The sequence below is a fragment of the Symphalangus syndactylus genome, chromosome 3 (genome assembly GCF_028878055.3).
Source record: "Symphalangus syndactylus isolate Jambi chromosome 3, NHGRI_mSymSyn1-v2.1_pri, whole genome shotgun sequence".
Taxonomy (NCBI): domain Eukaryota; kingdom Metazoa; phylum Chordata; class Mammalia; order Primates; family Hylobatidae; genus Symphalangus; species Symphalangus syndactylus.
In genome coordinates, this window is record NC_072425.2 from 30,855,654 (window position 1) to 30,873,719 (window position 18,066).

Sequence of the window (18,066 nt, forward strand, 5' to 3'; positions counted from 1 at the left end):
CTCATAATCCCCAGCCTTGGTCTCTCCCTCTGTTCTGTAAGTGACTGGGACCCAGCAGTCTCTAAGGAATCTGGAACACCCCCTGATGTTCACCCCAGCCCAGGCTCGTGGGGTCTAACCAGGTCTAACCACAAGCTCAGTGGGAATTGGACAGAAGTTGGGAGGGGGTATTCAAGGAGGGGTTCCTGACACCCAGTTCCACCAGAGCCAGGCGTGGGCTGCACAAGGTCAAGGGTGGCTGCCTCTCCCCAGTCGTGCCCCAGCTGCCCCACAGATGGTGGGCCAGAGCACTCAGCTCCCCCATCTGCAGCTTCTGAAGGTGGGGGCTTCCTGTTTCCCTGTGCCCCCCATCCCCACCCCTCTCCAGCCTTGCTGAGAAACGAGGCACATAGTTGACTGAAGGCCAAGCAGACCGGTTCTATAAATGCTGCAGCCTAGAAAGCCAGGTGGGGGAGGCTCTGGGATTCCCCGACATCCCTCCATGCGCTGGGGGGATACGTGGAGGTAGGAGGGGGTGAGACACAGAGCTTTGGACGACCTCAGGTAAGAATGCCCCTCCTTAAGCCCCAGAGCCCCCATCTGTGCAGAGAGGAGCTTGGATTGTTTAATCCAGCATTCTATTATCTCTGGAATTTTATAATCTATGGAATTTCCAGTCTAGAAACAGGATGACGGTGGGACGGCGGGCAGGGGGAGTTGGGGTGGCGTGCAGGCAAAGAGCCTAGAAGCATGTCAGGAGAGTCATTCACCCAGAGCTAGGTGGAAACTTAGAAACGCCTTACCACGACCCCAGGCTTTACAGATGGGGAAACTGAGGCTAGGAGGAGGGCAGGGACTTGCCTAAGATTCCACAACTTCTTGGTGGAAATATTCTTGACTCCTACATTAGAACTCTTCACCAATCATTTGCCCAGCACCTCCGGCACGCAGGGCGCTCTGCCAGGCATCGTGTAGGAGAGAGAGGTAACCAAGGCCTATCTCCGGAGGGGCTCAGGTGAGTACCCAGAAAAATAAGCACAATAGATGCTTAAGATGGTAGGCTCTGGGCTGGGTGCAGTGGCTCACACTTGTAATCTCAGCACTTTGGGAGGCCGAGGCAGGTGGATCACTTGAGGTCAGGAGTTTGAGACCAGCCTGGCCAACATGGTAAAACCCCGTTTCTACTAAAAATACAAAAAATTAGCTGGGCTTGGGGGCATGTGCTTGTAATCCCAGCTACTTGGGAGGCTGAGGCAGGAGAATCGCTTGAGCCTGGGTGGTGGAGGTTGCAGTGAGCCCAGATTGCTCCATTGCACTCCAGCCTGGGAGACAGAGCGAGACTCTGGCAAAAAAAAAAAAAAAAGATGGTAGGCTCCAGAGGCAGACTGCCCAGGTTCAATCCTGGCTCTGCCATTTACTCTCTTTGACTTTATCTGAAGTAACTAAACCTTTCTGAGCCTCAATTTCCTCATCTGTAAAATGGGAATAGATTGAAACCTGTTTCTCAGGATGGCTGGGAAGGTGGAATGAGATCCTGCACATGTGGCTCAGCAAACAGAGTTCAGTGGTCAATGAGAGCTTTGAGAAAGTGGCCCATGTCATCCAGAGGGGACAGGGGAACCACTGTGGGAGTTCCAAGAAGGGAGTGGTCATCAGAAATAAAGGTGGCATTTGCTCTTAGACATGAATGGAGGACGAGTTTAAAAGGAGGACAGCCAGGGCAAAACCGCAAAGGCTTGCGGGCTCCGGAGGCTGGGGAAGGGAGTAGGCTGCCTAGGTCAACGGCCTCATCCTGGTCCCAGGCTGCAAGGTCCCATGGGCTAGCAGCATCTGCGATATCTATGTGGTCCCCAGAGGGCACGTGCTTCATGAAGCCTCTGAAGCCAGGAGGAAATGCCGCTTCAGATGGCAGATTCCAGAGCCCTGGGCCCAGGGAGCACAGGGCCAGGTCTGGAGGGAACTAGGGCTTGGGTAATTGCATAACCAGAACCATTCGCTGGGCTCAGAGCTAAAAATATGCCCCAGGCAGCTATCTCTGCCAGGGCCTCACCAGGCACCCAGCGTGGGAAAGGCTGATTCAGCCTGGGCACAGATGCCGGGTGCTGTTGGTCTCAGCCCTCTAAAGGAAGCAGGTAGGTTTCCCTCTAAGGGGATCTCCAAGGGTTCCAGTATATGGGTAAGAGCCTGGGTTCCAGTCCTGGTTTTGCGGTTTCCTACTCGGTTTCCTCATCTCTAAAATGAGAGTGATCTCACTGTCCCATGGGAACTTGGGGTGGGCATGAGAGGTCAAATAAGGCAGCATAAAAGAAGGTGCCAGGCACATCACATAGGAGCTATTTTCCCTCTGGGGCTTGGGCTAGCTCAGTCAGCCACCGCAGCCTGCCAAGCTGTCCCCCGGCCTCTCTCCAGCAGGGGGAACTCAACTCCTCCCTGGCATGGCCCCTCCACCTGGAGGGGGCCTATGTCCACACCCCTACCCCAGGAGAGCCCTGCAGAAACAGGAAGAGGGATGCAAGGGTCATATATTCCCCAAGTCAGTTTTTTTCCTGGACAAACGCTGAAGCTCACCAGCCGAGGGGATGTGGTCTTCAGGAGCCCCTTCCCCACCCCAGGCTGCAAAGAGTGATATCCCTCATGGACAACTGAGACCTACAAGAGGTCACTGCTCTTCCATGCCATATCTGTCCATATAGCACCCTTGAGAGCCCTAAGTCCACTCCAAATGGATAGAGCAAAATATGGGTACCAGAGACGGGGAGGGAAGAACCTGAGGACACACAGCGAACCTGAGGACACACCGCAAACCTGAAACCTCGGAGGCAGTGAGACACAGGCCAAAGAGCCAACAAGAGTTCCAAAGGACAATGTAAAATAACTCACCCGAGGCCCACGTGCACCAGGGATTCCAGGTAGCCCAGGCAGCCCAGGGGGACCCTGAGGAGAAAACAAGAAGAGAGCATTAGACAGTGCCCACTGGCAGCAGAGAATGGGCTCAAGCAGTCATTCAACAATCCCGCCTGCAGCTGTGGGCATGGATAGTCTGTGGCTAAGAGGAGGAGTCCCCTGAGGTCCCTGCCCTGAGAAACTCATGCTCTTTGGGGCTTTCGGGCTTTCGGAGCTACTATTCAGTCACTGACGCCCTCATCATTTATCACCCAGCTAACTTAGGGTGTCACCTTCTGCAGAAAACCTTCCCCAAGTGGGACAAAGTCCCTTCCTTTCCTCTATTTTAAAGACCGCTATCTTGCATGGGGAATTATCTGCTTAGAAGCCTGTCTCTCCCATCAGATGATGGTCTCCTCAAAGGAACTAAGGGGATATGAGTCATCTCCCTATCCCCAGGGCTCAACCAAACGTTTGATAAAATAAAACAGCCAGAAACCTCAGAGCTCAGCCAAATTCTCTGCAGAATCAGAACAGAGAAGGGACTTGGCTAAGGTCACACCAAGTATCTCTGCCCCACAAAGAGACAGCACAGCACACAGAGCACGGCACGGGTTTTTGAATCAGACACACCTGGGTTCAGATCCCTGCCTGCCACTGACAAAATGCGCAAGTCTTTAGCCAGCTTATGCCCATACAAACGGAGGCAATAAAACACTCCCCATGGGATTCCATGGATGACATGAGAGGTGATAAATGTTAACACGGTGCCTGGTACGTAACTGGCACTCAAATGTTCTATCTGTTCCCGTGGCCACAGCGTGGTCCAGCCTTCATCACCACTCCCTAAGAACCTGCAGCAGCCCCCTCAGTGGTCTCCCTGCCTCGACTCTCTCCTCCACTCCCTCGCCTCTGCAGCCCTCCGCACAGCCTCATTCACCTTCTAAAAGCCCTCCCCTGCTCAACAACATTTAAGGGCTCCCTATTTCCCACAAGTGAAAGAACTAACCCTGAAGCTCACCATTTAAGGAGCATCTGTGTGTCCTCATCTCTTTTCTCTTTACACAGCAAGGGAGGCAGCTGAGCAGACTTACTAAAGCATGAGCTGATCTTGGTTCAAATCCTGGCTTTACCACTTAATAGCTGCAGACTTCCTGCAGTTCCTCCCACTTATCTGAGTCTCAGATGCTCCCCATTAAGATGGGTCCAATAGCTACTGCTGCATCTACCTCGAAGGAGTAAATGAGGATTAACTAAGCGCCTGATGGGAAGAACTGTGCCTGAAGCCTTTGAAGGAAGCCAGGCTTTCGAGGATGTGTGAGGCCTGGGGAATTCATTTGTTTCAAATAACCATCAACGAGATTCCAGATTTCCTGCCCAGAGTTAAAATCGGTGTTGAAAACCCAGTCCGGTTTGGCTGGTAATTAATCCAGATCTCATGCTGGGCAGTCTCGGCTCACAGTTCTGGCCTGTGAACACCACGTGCTTGCTCGTCCATGAATAAAAATCAGAGGAGAGATCCAGACAGGCAGATATGGGTACCAAGGTCACCGGGCAAGAGCCCTGAGCAGAAGGAGGAGGATCTGTTTTGTGACCTCGGGCAAGTCCCAGCTACCTCTGAGCATCCGGGGACCTCTGGCCACACTGGCGGCAGAGTTCCAGGGCTGGGTAGAGGGGTTGTCTGGTTTTGCAGGTTCTGGACTCTGGGCGCCAGTCTTACCCACTTCTCCTCTCCAGATGTCTCTGGGCAGTAGAGTATGGTGTAACACCACGGGCCTGGGTTCACATAGGGCACCCCCTCCCCCACCTACTATCTGGGTGGCTTTCAGCAAAGCTATTTCCAGGCTCCAAGCCTTTGTTTCTATTACTGTAAAATGAGGTTAATAATAGCACCTAGCCGACAGATAATCTGTAACAAGTGCTAATCCTGGTGTCTGGCACCCAATTAATGCTCAAAAAAAATGTGAGCTGTTATTTCTGTTAAGCAAGCTTCTGGAATGTCCTTAACTCAAAATTTTAAGCCATCCTCCTTCACATCTGTTTCTAGGGGATAGCAAAAGATGTCCCTTCTTAGAAGGCCCTCCTTGACCCAACTGTCCCAGGTGGACCCAGAATTAAAGAAAAAGCAAGGGGCTGAGACGAAGCATACTATAGGTATACCATGCCGTTCAGCAGGTAAGAAACCAGGGAGAGGTTCAGAGAGGAAAAGTGACTTGCCCAGTGCCACACAGCTAACAAGAGGCAGAGCCTGGATTCAAACCCAGGACCACTGGACCTGTTCTCCTACCCTGGGCAGCTGCCGCACGGTCTTGGTTGAGTGTGACTCTAACTAGGTATATGGCCTTGGGTAAGTCCCTTCTCTTCTATGGGCATCTGTGAAATGAGGATCCGGGAACCTTCCTGGCAATGGCATTTCCTGAGTTGCGGAAAGCCAAGGTGGGGGTAATTTCCTCTGTTACATTATCAGGTGAAGAGGAAAAGCAAGATTCTTCGCATCTCACAGAGAAGGCTAAGGCCCAGCAGGGTGAGGGCTTGTCCAGGACTCCGGGGAGGAACAGGCTCCGTGGGTGCAGCTCCTTCATGGACCCTGGTGGGGCTGCAGCTGCAGAGGACTGGACACTCCCTCTTGGCATGTCTTCTGCCCCAGAAATAGGGGCATCCAGGATAGAGTCTGACCTCATCCACCACATCTGCAAAGCAGACTCTGAGTGCCACTCAGGACCCAGGGTCCAGCCTGGTGATGTCAGCCCACAGGCCGACTCCTTGACGGGGCGGCCCCAGCTTCGAGCCTGGCCAATCCCTTCACTCTACCTTCAACCTGGGTGAGGACCGCCGGCTGCCCGGTGCCAGCCACGGGCTGGACCCTCCCCTACTCAGTGCCCACTTTGTTCGTGGCGAGCAAGGGGTGCCCCCTGGCCCCTCTCCTCTGATCCGAGACCCTGCCTGTTCTCTCTGCAGTGGAAAAACGCTGCCATTTCTTTCCAGGGCCTGAAGCCTGAGCGGGTGACTCCGGGATGATTCACGAGGCCGGGGTGGGATTTTCCACTTCACGCTGCAAACAACGGGGCCTCTGAGAGGGCCCGGAGCTGAGGGGGAGCAGAGCGGGGGCTCAGGCCTGCCTGGGGGAGATGGAGGAGGCCTGGGCTCCAGGCGTACGCAAACAGAGCCATGGAAACAACCAAGCAGACCCCTCGGGGCTTCCCCCAAGGGTCCTGGCCTCTGACAGCCAGATCTAGGGGAACCCCATCCTACGGAACAAGTCCAGCCTTGTGTCCAGCTTGAAGAGCCTCTGCCTGCCAAGCCCTGCAGAAGGAAGCCAGTGCTGGCTGGCATGACCCCTGGCAGTAAGCAATGAGAGGTTTTACAGGCCTGGGGTTTAGGAGACCAAAGTCCGATCCTAGGTGTGCTGCTACCTACCATGCGACCCTGAGCAATGTCCTTTTGATCTCTAGGCCTCGACTCTGCGTCTGTAACCTGTTGGGGGTAGATAGGGGGCCTCAAAGGGCTCTCCCATCTCTGACCATCTGAGCTCATGATTATTCCTAAGAATTCACACAGGGCACCCAGACTTCCCCAGCCTCTGTCCTAGGAAGGACCTGCTGGAACAGAGCTTCTCGGCATCAATACAGCTCTGTATGACCTTGAGCAAGTTACTTCATCTCCCTGGGCCTCTGGGCCTTAGTTTGTCCAGCTGTGAAATGGGAATGTAATACCCATATTCTGAGATGCCATGTGCATGCTGGTTCTTCTCCATTTACTCCCCAGATCCATGCTGTGCCCTGGGAAGCTGACTTCTACAGATTATACCCCGGCCTTCCTTGACCTCTGGCTTCCAGCTGGGTTTGGCCAATGGGAGACCCCAGGAAGAGAGTGCACAGAAGGGAGGACAGGGTGTATTTCTCTCCCTGTGCCCTCTCTGCTGTGCTATAATTTGGCTGCAGCTGTGTTCTCCCATGGCCCCTGCTTCTGCGAGGAGACCCCTGCTCAAGGTTTTAACTCTTACTGGGTTCTGAGAACACCTTTCCCTGGGACATTCTGGTCTGGGTATGGTAATAATTTCCTGCCCCTTGTGTTTCACCTGCCTCTGCTGGTTCCCTTGATGCTGTCCACCCCTCCGTAAATAGTCTGTTCCTTAAACTCTCCCCAGTGAGTCTGGGCCCTGCCTGGAGGTCAGGAGATCGAGACCATCCTGGCTAACATAGTGAAGCCCTGTCTCTACTAAAAATACAAAAAAATTAGCCGGGCATGGTGGCACGTGCCTGTAATCCCAGGTAGTTAGGAGGCTGAGGCAGGAGAATTGCTTGAATCCAGGAAGCAGAGGTTGCAGTGAGCTGAGATCACACCACTGTACTCTAGCCTGGGCAACAGAGCAAGACTCTGTCTCAAAACAAAAAAATTGGGGCAGTCCTCCCCCAAACCCCCACTGTCTAGCTGACATGTGTCATGACACTCTTATCCATTCAGGCTCCCTACTGTCCCTGCTCTACCAACTAACCCCAGGTTAGTATTTTCATAGCACAGTTCTCCAAGCAAATGTGAGACTATGTCCAGACCCTCCCAGTTCTCTCAGTGCACCAAAGTCCCCACCTCAACACCCACCATCAGTCCACAATCACAGCCACAACAATCTACCAGGACCCAGGTTTCAAATGTGCTTTACCCCCCGCCCCGCATCTCACTGAATCCATGTAACGACCCTGGAAAGGTAGGTGGCACCATATCCCCATTTTATAGAGGCAGAAACTGCGGCTTAGAGAGGTTAAGTGATTTGCCAAAGGTCATGCAGCACCAGGCATCTAGAGGACGTTCAGTTAACAATTGTGCAAAGAATGAATGGATGGCTGGATAAGGGAATAGTTCAAATCCAGGTCGTCCCAAATCCAAAGCCTATGTTCTTTTGCAGTCCACATGGCCTCCTCATCTCCCTAGCAGGAGAGTTCTGGGTAACCTCAAGGAGCCCCGCCTGGGAGTCAGGATGACCTGCATTTCCTAAGGATCAAATTCTTTTGTTCATTTCATAGATAGATAGTCACAGAGCACGTGCTGTGGGCCAGGCCCTTAGCTGCGTCTTCCCAAGGGGACATTTGCAAAAAGTGCAAGCACGGGCAAATGCCAGTGGCCGGATCGTGAATAAATAAGGCCTTGACTCGCCTCCTCTCAGGCGTGGGGCTTCTGTGCAGCTTCTGTGCAGCGCTGTGAACTGCGGCCTCCCCGCCCCAACTCACCCAGGGCCAAGCTCAGTTTTTCCATGTTCCCCCCTCCTGGGGCTCCCACAGAGATCCCTCACTCAGCAGCTACAACTCCTGGCAGGCCTGGGCCCAGAACTCTGTCTCAGCCTCTGCCAGTTGCTCTCGTGCCCTGAATCCCGAGGAGCAGGTTTGCACATGCAGACATAGCCACTGCACCTTTGTCAAACACTGAAAGGTCCCACAGTCATTTCTAAGGGGAGAGCTGTCCCAACACCCTATTTCAGTGGAAGACTGAGCCCTGGGGAGAGGAAAGAATTTCCTCAAAGTCACTCAGCAAAACTAGATAAGATGGCCCAACTTACTTCATTTCTACTACAGCTGTTTTTTGAGACAGAGTCTCACTCTGTTGCCCAGGCTGGAGTGCAGTGGCATGATCTCGGCTCACCACAACCTCCACTTCCCAGGTTCAAGGGATTCTCCTACCTCGGCCTCCCAAGTAACTGGGATTACAGGCGCGCACCACCATGCCTGGCTAATTTTTGTATTTTTGGTAAAGACAGGGTTTCACCATGTTGGCGAACTCCTGGCCTCAAGTGATCCACCTGCCTCGGCCTCCCAAAGTGCTGGGATTACAGGTGTGAGCCACCACGCCCAGCCTCTACTACAGCTTTATATGCAAATAAAATTTATGCACACTTTCAGGCCACCCTCCCCACCAGAGGTGGGAGCTATTATCATCTTACATTCTACAAAAACAGGCTCAGCATGGATCAGTCACAGAGTTAAAAGGGGTGGAGCCAGGATTTGAACCCAAGTCTGCATGTGCCCAGACGAGGGACAATTAAGCTCTTCTCCTGGGCAGCTGGAGCTTCTGCTCTGCTGGGCTTAGATCCTGGATGTATATGGGGGTCGAGGGAAGACAGCAGAGGCCAGAAAGAATGAGAGTTCATTTCATCACCATTCAAAGATGCCTCTTCCATTACATTATTCTGGTATCTGGTGAAGAAGTGACCAGGTTGCCATCTGCTACACAGTGGACAAAGATTCTATCAGCTTCCGGGTTCCTCCTAGGGTGAGGACAGGGGAAAGCATGGGGCCTGAGACAGGGATGTCACCCGGGCAGGTTGGTGTCTTCCCCTTGTCCTCAGTAGTCAGGGATGGAGGAGCAGAAAGAGCCTCGGCCCTGGCCGGAAGTCAGGGACCACAAGTTGCATCCCAGCTCCTTCAGGAACACACTGGGAGCCTTTGGCAGGGTCCTTTATCTCTTTCCAACCCCTCTTGGATCATCTGTGGGGCAGGGATGAACACACACAGCCTGCCCTCCTCAACCAGTTTTCATGAGGTCCTAAAGGAGACACCATGCCTGTGGAAGCAGCTCATAAACTTGATGGGTTATGGAATCGGAAGATTCTTTAGGCCAGGCACAGTGGCTTAAGCCTGTCATTCTAGCGCTCTGGGAGGCTGAGGCAGGAGGATCACTTGAGGCCAGGAGTTCAAGACCAGCCTGGGCAACATAGTGAGTCCCCAGACTCTACGAAAAAGTGAAAAATTAGCTGGACATGGTGGCACGTGCCTGTAGTCCCAGCTACCTGGGAGGCTGAGGCAGGAGGATGGATTGAGTCTGAGAGATTAAGGATGCAGTGAGCTGTGATCACACCACTGCACACCAGCCTGGGTGATAGAGTGAGACCCTGTCTCTAAAAAATAAAGAAAAAGATTCTTTAGATGTTGAGCCCTTCCTTTGAGGCCAGGGACAGTGGTGACTCCTGTCTGAAGCCCCCAGTCCCCCAGATCTGAGTCCCAGAGCCTCAGAGTGGACATTCAGGGCAGTGGGATGGAATGTGCTGGTCTTGGAATCTACAGTCTAGAATGTAAACTTCAACTCCGCCTCCTCCGTGCTGCGTGGCCTTGGGCAGGTCCTGGCCCTCTCTGAGCGCAATTTCCTCACCTGCCCAATGAGGAAAGTTGAACTAAGTCATCCCAAAGCAACCACTGACTGACCAGTTTCACTCCAGTGCCTCCTCTTTTTCAAAGAGATTTGGCAGGAGGCCTCGCTTCCTGCTCACCCACAGCCCCAAGCCCCAGGAAAAAGTATTTGACTCAGACATACAGCAGACCCAAGATTCTATAGAATCTGCCCTGGGCCAGCTCCACTCCTCTCTCCACACCACACACATTCTTGGGAGGGAGGGCTGCCCTCCTCCTCACGGCTGGGTTGTGCTGTGTGGCCAGAGTTGAGACCATGGACCTCACCATGTCCTGTCAGGAGGGGACAATTCCCCTTTTGACCTCACTGCCATTGAGCCCAGCACACACACAGCGTGGGAAGCTGAGCTGTCAGGGCCCCAAGGCACCTGGTGCCAGAGTTGGCCTGGGTTGGCTGGAGAGGTGAAAAGCGTTCCTCGTTCTTTCCACAAGAAAGTGGTGGCTCCCAACTCTCTATGCTGCCAATTTCAGAACACGGAACTTGAGCAGAACGTTGACATAATTGCAAAGCAATGCATAGTTTCCATAAGTTCGACAATATGGTTATAATAAAGGCGGACTCTCGGTCCCCTTGGAGACAGGCTGGATAAATATTATTCCTAATGATTATTAAAACTCATTAAGTGTGTTTGGAAGGCCTGGGAATTCCCAGCATCTGCCACTGTCTCCGCATTGTAGGGAGCCCTAACCTCAAACACAGAGCCCAGTGGGAGAGCCGGCTTCAGGAAGGAGAGAGAGAGGCCACCGCACGGTGGTCATCTCCAAGGCGGGAGAACAGAGCAGAGCCCTGAGCCTTCTGGAAATGCCATCCCATCATTCCCCACCCGGAGGAATTGGCCTCCAGCTGTGGGAAGGTCGTTGCCCCTAGAGACGGTCCCAGGCAAGCCGGAGGCATCGACCCTGAGACCACCGTGCAAGTAGTGTTCTTTCTTCTCCCTTCCTCTTCCTTCTGGCCCACGCTGACCTTCCGCACCCCAAACTCCTACCAGGGGGTTACAAATCAAACCCCTGCAGGCGCCAGGCAGGCAGGTAACGTAAACGGGTGAAAGGACTGGTCAGAAGACTGTCAGGAGAAGTGGGGACCAGCACAGACAGGAGTGGACTTGTCCTAACGGGGTGGCCCAAGCACCATCGCCTCTCCCACTTTCCAAGAGAAGCTGGTTGCTGAGCCTTTTTATAAGAAATCTCTCACATTTTTAAAATGTTAGTAACATATTGGATTTTTAAAAAGAACACTGCAAGTGCCAAACAAAACATATCCAGAGCTCCCCATGTGTGACCTTTGTCTGCAACTCTCAGACAAGCTGATGGGCCAGAAGGACCCCTGCTCCATGAGCTGGAAGAATGGGGCTTTGGAAGCTGCTTACTCACTGCATGATCTGCAGCCAGTCAGCTATGGGCCTTCCTTAAGCTGTTCCACCTTTGCAGCTGGGTTAGCAAAGAACAGGCTTGGACCTGGGCCAACCAAAGCCCAGGGATGCTCTTCACCTGGGGGTAGCCACCAGACTCGAATCTGTCCCAGTGGATCATGAATCTGGAGCGGGGTGGGCAATGATGCATTTAGCAGAGCCAGAGGAGCTGGGGGCCTGGCTGGAGCCAAGGATGTGCCCATAACCAGCTCCCTGCTCTAAGCTGCTCCTTTTCCTGTCTTTACTAGGGGCAACCACTTGACCAATGCCCCAGTCCCCCACTGGAGCTCCAAGCAGCATGCAGAACCCACTCAGTCTTACCGGCAAACCACAGTCTCCCTTGGGCCCCGGAGGCCCCATCAGCAGAGGGAAAGGCGTAGATCCTGCCAGGTGGAAGAACGAATAGCCACTGCTCGTGGGCTGGGGGCTGGAGGACAGGAATTGCGCTGGGGCCAATACCAGGGCCGGGGTGGTCTGCTGACTGGGCTGGGACTGTCTGGGGCTAGGCCTGGTTGTTAGATCACTCAAGGGGATATCCCTGGCTGCCTTCCCAGGTCTGAGGGGGACAGGCTTCCGGGGGCTGCTCTTGGGTCCGGCTTTCTTTGAGGCTTCCGATCCAGTGGGCTTCTTGCTTCCAGTGGGAGCTGAGCCAGGAGTGGGGACGGCAGGTGCTGTTCTGGGAGTGCTGGTGCCCGAGGTTGGAGGTACCATCGTGGCTGGTGGCCGAGTAGTCCTGGTAGAACCAGGAGTAGGGGCAGGAGATGAAGATAAAGCAGTAAATGGGGGAGGTTTGTGGGTGCTGGTGTTGGCAGAGGCCGGCTTACTGGCATGGCTGGTTATCTTGGCCTCAGTCAGAGCTAGTGTGGGAATGGGTTTTTTAGAGGAGCTGGTGGTAGGAGGTAGGGGCCGGGTGCCGGGCAGTGGGGGCCTGGGCATTCCTGGGTTCCTCTGGATGGGCTTCTCTGCGGGATGGGAGACTTTGGCAGGAACTGGACGGGAAGTAAGTGGCACTTGCTTCTGAGTGGGTGGGGCTGACTTTGTAAATGAAGATGGAGCTGTTTTCTGGGTAGAATGGGGGCTTTTGACAGGGACAATTGAAGTAGACGGGGCTGAAGGCTTGGTAGGGAGGCTTTTGGGGATTTTGGTGGCTGTGATCTTCTGTGATGGTTGAGCGGCTGCAGGGTGAGGTGTTCTGGTAGAGCCGCCAACAGAAGCTGGGAGCACGGGATCAAGTGAGTTACTGGCTGACAGCTTGGCAGGTAGCAGTGGGGTTTGGGCTGGGCCTCCCACTGCGATATGCTGGTGAGGGTTGGTGGGGCTAGTCCTTTGGGGCTTGGCGGGCGTGGCAGGCACCACAGTCCCCCTGGGTCCCCTGCCTGCTGACAGTGACCCCAGGGCTGGTGTGGCAGTGGTCAAGTTCTCCAGGCCTAGCAGGGCGAGGTCGGACTGGAAGGTGAAAGGTCTGCCAGAGTCTTGGGAGAAGAGAGGTCCCAGCGGGGACTGGTATGTGTCAGCCTGTCCACACTGCTTCCTCAGGTGGGTACAGTAATTGTGAGCGACCTGCGTCACAGGGTAGATACTGAACTGGCACAGAGCACCTTCAAACTGGACTGCATGCGGGTTCATCTTCCCAAAGAGGAAGGAGCCCCCAGGGTCGAGTGCAGGGTTCCTGTGGAAAGGCAGCAGGACAGGCACCCGGCGCTGCCCGCAGGCAGTCACCAGAGTGACTGTGCGGCCTCGGAGCTCGAGGGCCAGGTGGTGCCAGCGCCCATCATGCATGTCGAGGTCGAAGGCCACCGAGCGCCGGGACCCGAAGTGGACGACAGTCTTGCCAGGGAGGAACTGCAGGCCCAGCTGCAGCTTGTGTTTCCGGCTGCGGACAGCGAAGAGGAAGGCATGGTTCACCCGGTGGGAGCAGAGGCTCAGCACCAGCGCCAGCTCTGTGCCCAGGGCGGCAGGAATGACGGTGCCCGTGGGAGCCTGGAGCCGGGCCCGCTGCGTAAAGATGAAGCCCGACTGGAAAGGAATGACTCCCAGGGGTGCAGGGCTCCCGGCCTTCGTCCAGCTGAGGCCCAGCCGCTGGAGGACGTCCACATCTGAGAGGGAGGGAAAAGGGAAGAGGACGCAGTCAGGGCCTGCTCCAGCCCAGCCCACCCCCTACCCCCTAAGGGGCACAGGCAATGTGGACAGTCCACCCACAGCTACCTGGTCCTTTGTTCATTCATCTAAAAATAACGCCGCCCCACGGTGGTGGCTGAGAGGGCAGCACTGGAACTATCCGGCAGGGATTGTGACCCCGCATCTGGCTGCATAATCTTGCATATTGGGGTTAAAAAACAGACTCTGGAGGCAAACTTCCTGAGTTCAAATCCTACCTCTAACACTTACTAATCTTGTGACTTTAGTGCCTCAGTTTTCCCATCTATTAAATGGGATAGTAACAGTCCCAACCTCAGAAGGATGTAACAATTACATGAGTGAATACATTTTTTTAAGTGCCTGGTACAAAAGAAGCCCTTTCAGATAATAACTAATACTAAAAATAATGATAATCACCAAATGCTGTTGCTGAGAGTGTTAGAGGCTGCCCAACAATGACATGTTGTACTCCTTTTTCTCCACCTGGAAAGCCATCTCCTCCAGGAAGCAGTCCCATTAGTGAGGGACCAGGATGACAAGAGTGGACCTGTCACCAGAGCTTGGTAAGGATGTCCCAGGGGTCTGACAGGTATCACCATCTTCTCAGGGACCCACCCATTCCCCTTCCCACTCCCGAGGTGTCTCTAGCAGGCTAGGGGGCTGCTATCTGCTGTCAGAAGGGTGATGGGATTTCCGCTGACTCCTCCTCCTCCCTGCAGGGCTCTGGAGAGAGGAGAGGAAGCAATCAAAGCATCCCTACAACCTCTGTCCTCTGGCAAAGCGTATGGATATCTGACTGTGGTCTGGCCAGGTCACATCCGCCCAATAATTATGTCAGCAGGGCTTGCCAGAGCAAAAGCAAAAGGAGGGCTTCCAGAGTGTTTATGGAAAGGCTTCCTGACCTTTCCCCTCCCGGGTCATTAGACCCCTTCAGTCAGCTGAGCTGCCAGTGTTGGCAAAGCAGGCTCCTGAGCTCTGACTCAGCAGGGAAGGAAAAGCTGCCTCTGGAATCTGAGTCTGGGTCAGGTCCTCAGGGCCCTTCCCCTGAGCTCAGCAAGATAGGCCCTGAGTACTGAATGCTCTCTCCCTATCACTCCCTGCAAAGGTTGGGCTGGGGGCTGAATGCAACACTTGGTATTTGGCCCTCAGCCGACAACTGGGAGATGGATGGATGGATGGATGGATGGATGGATGGATGGATGGATAGATGAATGGATGGATGGATGAATGGATAAATGGATAGGTAGATGAATAGGTGGATGGATGGATGGATGGATGGAGGGATGGAGGGATGGATGGATGGATGGATGGATTGATGGATGGATAAATGGATGCATGAAAGGATGGATGAGTAGATGGATGTATAGATGGATGGATGTATAGATGGATGGATGGATGGATGGATGGATGGATGGATGGATGGATAGATAAATGGATGGATAAATGGGCAGGTGAACAGGTGGATGGATGGATGGATGGATAAATGGATGAATAGATGAAGGGATGGATAGATGGATAGATGAGTGGATGGATAATGGCTGGCTGGCTGAATGGGTGGGTGGATGAATGAATGGATGGATAGGTAAATGAATTGGTGGATGGATGGATGGATGGATGGATGGATGGATAAATGGATGGATGAATGGATGGATGAATAGATGAAGGGATGGATGGACGGATGGATGGATGGATGGATAATGGCTGGCTGGCTGTATGGGTGGATGGATGAATTGATGGATGGATAGGTAGATGAATTGGTGGATGGATGGATGGATGGATGGATGGATGGATGGATAAATAATGGCTGGCTGGATGGATGGATGGGTAGGTGGATGAATGGATGGATGGATAGGTAGATGAATTGGTGGATGTATGTATGATGGATGAATGAATAGATAAATGGATGAATGGATGGATGGGTGGATGAAAGGGTAGATGAATGGATGGATGGATGGATGGATAAATGGATGGATAAATGGATAGTAGATGAATAGGTAGATAAATGTATGGATGGGTGGATGGATGGATAAATGGATGGATGGATGAATAGATGGATGCATGGATAATGGCTGGCTGGCTGGCTGGATGGATGGATTGGTGGGTGGATGAATGGATGGATGGACAGGGAGATGAACTGGTAGATAGATGGATGGATGGGTGAATGGATAGATAAATGGATGAATGGGTGGATGGGTGGATGAAAGGGTAAATGGATGGATGGATGGATATTGGATGGATGGATGAATGGATGGATGGATGGATAGATGGATGGATGATGGATAGATAAATGGATGGGTAAATGGATAGGCAGATGAATGGGTGGATGAATGGATAGAAGGACAGTTCCCTGGGGGAAACTGAGAACCTGAGTGCTGGCAGCATGTTATAATGGTTCTATAGCAGACTCTGGAGTCAGAAGGCCAAAATTTAGAGCCTGAGAAGACCAGCAGTGAGCCTCAGTTCCCTCCACTGTAAAACAGGGCTATAAAGAGCGCCTACACCATAGGGTTGTTAGGAGGATGAAATGGTCATCTTCCTCATCATCTTCACCCAAGCCCCACAATGAGTAACTCTGCTTGAGTGTCTTAGTGACCCTTGGACCTCAATTCCCTGCCTGTAAGACAAGAGAAACAGACCTTGAGATAGCACGTGTGTTACAATGTTCTAAGAATTCTATAGCTCTGTGTTGCTGATTCAGGTTGGCTTGAGTTTAAGACCTTTATTCTTCCTTAGGACCCAAGGGGCTTTCATTTCATTTCAAACTCCTCCTTCCCATCCTTCCTCCCATCTGTCTGTCCTCAGGTTCTAAGCTAAAATAAACTACTGATTAAGGATTCTCTTAGTGGTATATGTTTTAATCACTGAAACCCTCTTATTATCATGAAATACTGTTCACTATTATTCACTATAAACTGGGACTTAGAATGGGAGGAGCCATTTGGTTGGACAAGAGGTAAGGGCAGGAAGCCACCTGGTCCTTCCTTTAGTCCCCGCTCAACAATCCCTGGAGGGCCCCTCAGGCCTGCTCACATCTCTCTCCACACATGGAATTTAGGGCTAACCTGCACTCACCCAAAGAGAGTCACAACTGGCTGGGCCAGGCAGCACGGGTGAGGTTTCCCTTATCCACTGGGTGGGTTTCTAAGCTGACAACCAGCCAGTCTCCAGGTGTCCCCCAAAGACCATCTGCAGCTAAAGGGCAAAGTCTCAAGCCCTGACACCTTGCAAATGTGACCAGCACAGAGCTGCCATGAGTCTGACCACTGTGAGCCCTGCGGGGCATAGGAAAGGGCTGTTCTTGCCCAAACTTTTCAGGTAACTAATTAACAGCAATAAGAAAAACTAATACTTGCTGAGCACTTACTAGATACCAAGTACTTTACAGGCATGATCTCACTTGATTCTCTCAGCAATGTATGGAGCAGGTACTCTTTATTATCCTCACTTTATAGAGGGGGCTCAGAAGAGTCAGAGGGAATAACTTGCAGCTTAAAAAAGGCACAGCCAAGGTTTGAACCCAGGCCACCTGACTCTGGGGTCTTTGTGCTTAGCCATGATGCTGTTCTGCCTGGGGCCTCCCAGGCTTGTTGGAAAGCAGGGTGGAGACACATCCAGCATCCCATCAAGGGTGAAGAGATGGGGGACAGGGGAATGAATTCAGCCTAACGCCAAGTTAGAAGGAGCCTGCCAGCTGGCCCCCACAAGATCCCTTTATTACATAAACCTGGCTCCACACAGCTCCAGCCTCTCCCCAACCCCCCGCCCCAGTGCCTGACTCAGGACTCTGGACAGCTGTTCACCTACTTTGTGGGGGAAACAGCAAGCTTGGAAAATATGACATTTGCACAAAATGTTGCTGGGCAGCAGAAGTCTCTTCCGGGCACAGCCCTGCCCTCCCAGGGGCCCAATCCCTGCTGAGTGGCCAGGTCAGGCCATAGTGACTCCCAGCGTGCCGGGCTGCCTGCCCTAGCACACGGGCTGGGCGTGAAGGCGGGGGAAGGGCAGCTATTTTCAGAGGCATGCGGCTGCTTGACAAACAGATGTGGGAGAGGTTTCAGTTTCCCTGGGCAGATGTGGAGCCAGCCCGTCGCCGCCCCGGCCCCCTGGACAGCCCCTCAGGGATAGGAGGGAAAAGCAGGATCTCACAGGAAGAGGAAGGTGGGATCCCAGGCTTGGGCCATGACAGTTAATGCTTAATGCTTTTTTTAATTTTTTTTAGCAGTTCTTAGAGCACTCATTGGACGAACAGGGACAACTGAGGCTTAAAACCGGAGTAACTTATTCAAATTTTGCCCCAGAAAGGAACACAAGAATCACCCTTCCACATTTCTGCACAGAGTCTTTCCTACCCTTTTACAAAAACTTCAAATGCGATTTTTTTTTTTTTTTTTTTTTTGAGACGGAGTCTCGCTCTCTTGCCAGGCTGGAGTGTAGTGGCGCAATCTGGGCACACTGCAACCTCCGCCTCCTGGGTTCAAGCG

General features: G+C 53.0%; 1 protein-coding gene across 8 annotated transcripts in view; it reads right to left on the reverse strand.

The window, feature by feature from the left end:
- COL27A1 (collagen type XXVII alpha 1 chain) overlaps positions 1–18,066 on the reverse strand; it is a 158,221-nt gene that overhangs the window by 132,786 nt on the left and 7,369 nt on the right. For all 8 annotated transcript variants that reach the window (XM_055271342.2, XM_063636822.1, XM_063636823.1 and 5 more), the window contains exons 3-4: positions 11,768–13,542; positions 2,860–2,913 (exon numbers count right to left, since the gene is read on the reverse strand). In XM_055271342.2, coding sequence (XP_055127317.1) covers positions 2,860–2,913; positions 11,768–13,542 — 1,829 coding nt within the window. The remainder of the gene's footprint in view (positions 1–2,859; positions 2,914–11,767; positions 13,543–18,066) is intronic.